Source organism: Protomyctophum parallelum (genome assembly GCF_964188405.1).
Source record: "Protomyctophum parallelum genome assembly, chromosome: 18".
In the NCBI taxonomy this organism is placed as follows: domain Eukaryota; kingdom Metazoa; phylum Chordata; class Actinopteri; order Myctophiformes; family Myctophidae; genus Protomyctophum; species Protomyctophum parallelum.
In genome coordinates this window covers 37,203,835-37,211,472 of record NC_139716.1, presented here as the reverse complement: position 1 = coordinate 37,211,472, position 7,638 = coordinate 37,203,835, and the positions used below count along the sequence as shown (strand labels likewise).

The window sequence follows — 7,638 nt, the reverse complement described above, 5'->3', positions numbered from 1 at the left end:
TTTTCAGACATTTCTATTCTGGGAGGTTTGTCGGATAAAATCCCAGTCTTCCATTCCCATGCACAAACAGCATTTTCTTTTTACACCGTGGCTCGTTATGTATAGCAAACCTCGGAGACAAATATTATTTGCTATATGTCGTGTAATATGTTCACATACAATTCATGTTAGTTGGCAAGTCTGTTTTGCAGTCCGTAAAAGAAGCGAAGCCCGTGTATTATTCCCCCCCATCCCCGTCTAGGTTGTGTGCAGCTTTAAGGTCCTTTCTCCAGGAGGGGCGAGATCATTTTTTCCAGACCGGGAGCTTGTGATGCAGACGTTGTGGCCTAGATCAGCGACAGGTCTGCTCACGAGGGGCGCGGGACGCGTAGCGTAAAAGAAAGCCCAACAGAATCCAGGTCTAGTCGGCCGCGGGAGCGTGCACGAAACGACAATTTCACAGGACTGCGCCCACAGAAAAATGCTTGCGTTAACTTGTCGCCCCTCAACTTCTCTGCGCGTTGGAAATAAACGCACACCTCTCATTGAAAATGAGTTTCTATAGGCGCGTCACTCGCTGCGCACCTGAAAGGACCTTTAATGCGACGTTCGCTTACAAACATGAAATATAAAGAGTTAAATCTCTATCCGAGAAGTTATAGCACAGTTATAGTATCTATAGTTTTTAAAATCGAGCGAAGACCTCACATGTGATGCTTGGTTCTGTCGTAAGTCAGTTCTGTCGTGCGCCGGAAACAGACGATCTTCAAGCTCACAACGATGTGACACATTGCGAGCTTGTAGATCGGCTATTTTTTGGCGCGCGCTGCCGCCATACGACAAAGCATGAATCAGGCTTTTAGCTTAAATGCTGCGGCAGGTGTGTGTATGAGTGAATATGGTGCGTTAACGAGATCAACATGGCCCTCGACTTCGATCACGTGACATAAAAACAAAAACCAAAAACACCATTCTCTCAGCCACATCTTTGATCCTTCCAGAAGTCAAAAATAGCTTATAAAAATAATCTGTCCTTTTTTTTGTGTGTATTTTTATTTTCATTTTCTGTTGATGTGAACGTATGTCACTCCGGGGGCGATGTGGCCAATGTTGTATAGACACCCCTGAAAGCTCTCCTTTTGTCTCGCTATGCCGTTGGTCAACACTAGGGGGCCCCGCTTGTCCACGTCTCTCCGTAGGCCCTTTAACCCGCACCACCCTCCAGGTGGTCCTTTGCCAGAGCTAGGGGCTCATGTAAGACAAAGGGCCACGCTCAACATACCGTATCAGGACACACGTATCCAAACTAACTCGGAAGTCGTTCCAATCTCACAGGTTTCTCTGCACTTTCTCTGCACACTGCAGATATATCGTAAGGTGCTCTGACAAATAGTTTTGAAGGAAAAGGTTGCAGTGAAAAGCCCCCCCCCCCCCCCCCCCCCCCCCGAAACGGTGGTTTCCATCCCCTCCGTCTTTGGCCTCGACACGCTAGCATAACAGTGTCACCAGTCCCAAAGAATATATCATTTATAACAATAACAAGGCTTCTAGATAGAGCTGGAGGGTTGGCACAAAACAAACGCTATCCGGCAGTGTTGATTTTATCCACTGAAAATATGGTGAAAAAAGTGAAAAAAAAATCTGCAAATTTCCAGCATGCAACCAAGTGTAAAAGCAGCCATTAAGATGCCGTCAAGGCACGCCAAAATACGTTTTTCTTTCTTTCTTTTTTTTCTTTTTTACAATTTACAATTGATTAGGTTTAGTCAACTATAATCTCATGATATTTAGTTGACTAAAACTAAACCTTTTCAGATGACTAAAATGTGAATGGAATTGTATTCAAAAGACTATGACTAAAACAAAAAAAACAAACAAAGTTTCTGTCAAAAATCAACACTGCCAGCCGGTAGATGCAGAAGGATGCCGGAACGACCAGACAAGGAGCGAGTGAGAGAACGATGAACCCGCGGAGGTGCTAAACGAGCTGACGAAAAGCACCCGCGTGAAGATGGACAACAACCGTTGGGCGAAGTGGGGTGTGGGGGAGTGTGGCACTGCCCAAAGGCTCCATGTACTTATCTGTACGATGGTGCAGATCTACCAGTAGATTGGCTTGATTGGCCGCGCAACACTGTCGTACGACTAAAGCCTGCGACACAAGCAAGCAGTTTAAAACCGTGGTTTTCAACCTTTCAAGGTCCATTATTTATTCGGCATTTGAGCCACGGACCACCATTTGATGAGATCTTGCCTCTCAGACGCAAAACGTATTATGTTGTTGTCGTTGGATACGTTTTGGTCCACAATTCCATGCTGTATTGATGTTGGAACCGTAGGAGAGATAACAGGCAAACGTTGATCAATATAACAATTCTTCTACGTTCTCTAAATGTGTAGACGTCTTGTAAATGTACTAATGCAGATATTTAACAAAAACTCTTGAGAGCGTAAAATGAAACCAAATGGACCCGTAACAATCCATTTGGCTTAAGGGTCCATTTGGTCAGCAACTCTCCATCTTTTAGCTGGGGACCACCTGGAACCCCCTCAAGGACCACTGTGGTGCTCCCCGGACCGCTGGTTGAGAAGCACGGGGTTACAGAACCTGTTGGCGCGTCTTTCAGAGCACGGTTCTATTTTGGAGCGTGGACTCATCATGGCACCACCGGGACCAATCCGGAATGGGTTAGAACGACGCAGAAATGTAGCAATGACGATGCGCGGCTAGTGACGAATCGCTAACGGTTTCAGCGTGTCCACGGCCTTATAGCGTATGAATCCGGCCGACCGAAAATAAAACGCTAAGATAAGAAACAGTCACAGAGAGACATAGAAAACGACGTTTTCGCTTTGCTGGAAGGTGCGATAAGATATTGAGAGTTTGAGATGAAGGCTGAGGGGTGTGTGTGTGTGTGTGTGTGTGGAGGGGAGGAGAGGAGCGCTGACTCAGGCCATGCAAATGCGGCCCCTCTACCCCCCCACCCCGCAAAGGTTTTCATCAGTTAACATTCACACCATGTCGCATCACAAAAGGAAAAAATATATAATAAAAAGAAATACATCTAGGGTGTCCTGACTCCTGACAGGCCCAGGTCTGGGAGGGGGGCGTCAACCCCCCCCCCCCCCCCCCCCCCCAGGTCTGAGAGGGGGGGTCAACCCCCCCCCCCCCCCTCACCCCACGCAGAGCGTCTCCTCACTCCCTTCCTTCTTTCCGGGCAGAACGGCGGAACGGCGCAATGTCGCGGTAAAGTAGTTTATGACGGTGCATATATTGTTTATACTGTATAGGTGTGGGTTATTGTTGTGCGTTGTATGTGTTGTGTATGTGTATATAATTATGTATGTGTGTGTGTGTGTGTGTGTGTTTTTTTTTAAATATTTTCTTCCGTTTCTCTGTGCTCCCTCCTCCAGGTTTGAAGGACGGACGTTGGTTGGTTGGTTGTTTGTTTGTTTGTTTGTCGCTCGGGCGTTTTCACTTTGTGGGTTTCCTTTCCTTCCTTTCTTTTGTATATATATTTTTAGAAAAGGCGTGCTTTCTTCTTCATGTCGTTCTTCTTCCAGAGCGCCATGCGCTCAAACTGATCCAGGGTCACCCCGAACACCTGCATGAAGTCCTCAGGAGACAGATGTCTCTGTACGGGGACACAAGAAGGAAGAGAAATGGAGATAGGGTCAGTGGTGAGAAAAATACTCACTTATACTCACTTATTTACGCAAGAGTATCAATACCGAAATGTAGACTCTGTTACAAGTTCAAAAAGTACAAATGTATTTGTGTCAAAACGTACTTGAAGTACAATTATTATTATTTTTTACTCGTTATGCATGCTCCGTTTCATGTTTTCAAATGTATAAAAAATCTTGAATGCGTCACATTGCGAGCTTGTAGATCGGCTATTTTCAAATGGCCAAAAATCTAGGGCTGAAGTGGTTAATGTATGTTTTGTAATAATAATCCAAATGTCCTAGTTGTAACTAGTAACTGAAGTTTTCAAATAAATGATAAACGTAGTAAAAGTACAATATCTGCATCCCGAGATGTAGTGGAGTAGAAGTAAAATTATTGGAAATTGGAAATACTCAAGTAAAGTAGAAACAACACCTCAAAATTGTACTTAAGTACACTACTTAAGTAAATGCACGTAGTTACTTTACACCACTGCCAAAGAGCGGCTCGGAATACCACCGCGGCGCTCGTTTGGATCAACGCACCGCGCGGAGAGAAGCCCGTCCTTTTCATTGCCTTCCAACGTGCGTCTGAAAACGGCACACCAAATCCAATCCTACGCCTCAGAACATTCTCCAAACAAGAGCCCCCCGTCCAACCCCCTTCCAACCAACGCCAACCCCTGGCTTCTTGGCTCACGTTACAAACACTCAGCGTAAATGTCAGGAAATAAACTCTATGGAAGCCCCCAAAAAACACGGATGGCATTGATTTAGGAGCAAAGGGAAAGATAGAGCTTTTCTTTTTTCGTGGCCCGATATCGATCACAAATCAAACGCGGGCTGTCATTTTTGCCTCAACGCCAATCACCTGGTTTCCGTAAAGCGATCCGGACGCCGTTCCAGCGGGCAGTGGTGGAAAAAGTACTACATTGTTTTACTTTAAGTAAAAGAATATCAATACTGCAATGAGTAAAAGTACAAAAGTACATTGTATATAGTCATAGCACGCCATAGTACATATGTATAGCATAGTAGTATAGATATATAGTTTATATGTATAGTCTCATAATATAGATATTCCACTGTTACTTTCTTAGCTTACGCATGTTTCATGATAAATGCTTTTTTGTGATGTATTCCCATGCTTTTTGTTCCTGCTTAATGTAAGTCGCTCTGGATTAAGAGCGTCTGCTAAATGCCTAAATTGTAAATTGGTATCAAAATGTACTTAAAATACCAAAAGTAAAAGTACTCATCATGCAGAATGTCTCATTTCGCAAGGTTTTCAAATGTACCAGTAAGACGCCTGAGGGCGAGAAGCGACCTCGCTCTAAAGGGCGAGGCGTCTGCCTCGTTGACGGCAGACTGCTGGGCGAGCGCTGGGGCTTTGTACTTGAATACACTACTACTTATTGTCAGTAAATGTACTTAGTTACTTTCTACCACTGCATACCACAGTGAGGTTATGTGTGATCATGTGCCCAGACTGTACTGTATACATGCACCCAGTGCTAAAAAAAATAATACTGTAAGTAAAAGTAGCAATATCACAATGTAGAAATACTCACGGCTTTGGCATCAAAATGACTGAAAGTACCGACGTTAAAGTAATAAAAGAAAATAGCCGATCCAAGTATAAAATATTATTCATTTGTTTATGTATGTTTTATAACAATAATAACTCAACAAAGTGGCTTGATTTAAAAAAAAAAGAAAAAAAAAAGAGATGTAGTGCCAAGTAAATTATTGAGAAATGGAGAGAATAGGACTGCATATGATATAGGATAGCATGTATTGTCCCTAGGGCAAATATGTCACGGACACATAGGCTACACCTACAGCAAGTGTTAGAATTGCAACGACAACAACACACATTACAACACAGACTGCCAACACACTCTGTCAGAAAGAGTTAATGTCATGGACGGCTCATTGGAGCCACGCCGTTCCCCTGTGGGTCCCCGCAGGCTTTCCTTTGTGTTGATTGATTGATTATTTATTGTGTTGAAAGATCTTTTTCTTGGTATTTACAGCTGTTTATGTACTGTATGTGTTTTCATGTGCAACCCCAGGAAGACTTAACCCATTTTGGGCGGGAACCCCTTTTGGTGTTTATGCATTATGTTATGCTTTAGCTATTGAAAAATAGCAGACCTACAAGCTCATATCGCGCCACCGAGTGGCGCGATATGAGCTTGTAGGTCTGCTATTTTTGAAAAATCAAAGAACGACTGACATAGAAACATAGCTTTTTCAGAAAACTGTCATTTTCAAACAGACATTTTTAGGTCAAAATGGGTTAAGTGGTTTATATTGGCACCAGCGTAATGGTTGATCCAATACTATATATCAAATCAAAATCAAATCATGAAGCTTTATTGTTTGAGACTTCTCTATTCTTCGAAACACACAAATGTCCTGGCAGAGATGGAAGACATTTTAACCATGTTATACTTTGTCTGTTCAAACATACTGTATCAGATATACAAGCTCGTCACGCACGTCACCTCTTGCCGTGCTGTGAGCTTATAGATCTGCTATTTCATCTGCTATCTTTGAAAAGTCTTGTGGGTACATCTTGGTGGGGGTGCGCAACCAAATACATATTATTTTGGGGGTCCTTCGTCCTTGACGTGAAAGCACCACTGATACAGCAACATAGGTTTTAGAAGACATCATTTATGTATTAATTAATAGGTTAAAGGGGTTAGGTTTGGTATATAAAACTCTCGGTTGTGTGTGTGTGTGTGTGTGTGTGTGTGAGAGGAGGGGGGGGGGTGGTTGCACAATGGATGTCGTCAACGGAACACCCTCGCATAGCGTCGCCGTACACGGCGGTACTACGCTAAAGGCGTCAGCCGTTCGAAATAATAACACAGATGGCTGAGAAACTGCTGAAATCGCCCCCGTGGAGAGATATGGTTTTTACTGGCTGCGGAGGACGCGCGCCTCGGGGGACGATGACATGCGTGTCGAGTGACAACCGGAGCACTATATCATACCAGAAGTATGACCTATATGCTCGCATGCGCACACACACACACACACACACACACACTGGAGTGCGGATGCAGAGAGGGGAAGGGTCTGTATCAGCACCTCGTAATTCAGACTGTGGTGAGCGGAGGAGACCGATGCGAGGAGCCAGAAAACACGCACACGCGCACGCGCACACACACACACACACACACACACACACACACACACACACACACACACACACACACACACACACACACACACACACACACACACACACACACACACACACACACACACACACACACACACACACACACACACACACACACACAGGTGAAGCTTCGGTGCCACTGACTGACACACTTTGCTTGATTCATGTTACGGAGAGGAGGGGGACGGTATCGTTCTATCATTCAGCAGGCCTGACCAATCGGAGCAGAGCTCTCGTCCGGGTCAAACAGGCTACCGGGAAACTGGAACCGCCATCTACCGCCTAGCGTTGATTTTCACAGCAAATATTCTTCTTTCTTCTTTTTGACTTTTGAATAGATTTCAATTTAGTTTTACACAGGGCCGGATTGAAAAAATAATAATCCAGTGTTAGATCAACTCTTGAAGAGTGCAAACTGCTTGTCTTTTTTCTTAAACTAATAGTTATGGCACTGCATTTTTTTTTTTTTATTATTATATTTTTTATCCCACAATTTTGTAACCCATTTTTCACCCCTGTGTCAATCATCTAATGTGATCCTGGGCTCTACACACCCTCCACCAACCTAGTCCCCATATATGGGGGGACAAGGGGAAAGCAACGGACTTGAACTCATGCTTCCTTCATGCACGAGTGTCCAAGTTGCTCCTTTACACCTGACAGGGGGGAGTTTCTGTAGACTAACAGCATCATAATGGTTTTAACGGACCCTATGAAAAGCTCATGTCGATACACGTCCTTGATCAGGAGACATTGGCATAATAGCCTATATAGATTATAGGTTTGTGTATACT

General features: G+C 44.1%; 1 protein-coding gene across 1 annotated transcript in view; it reads right to left on the bottom strand.

The window, feature by feature from the left end:
• The window catches only part of ablim2 (actin binding LIM protein family, member 2), a 92,312-nt gene continuing 84,674 nt past the window's right edge, over positions 1-7,638 (bottom strand). Inside the window, exon 24 of the mRNA XM_083789276.1 lies at positions 1-3,614. Coding sequence (XP_083645402.1) covers positions 3,501-3,614 — 114 coding nt within the window. The 3' untranslated portion in view covers positions 1-3,500. The remainder of the gene's footprint in view (positions 3,615-7,638) is intronic.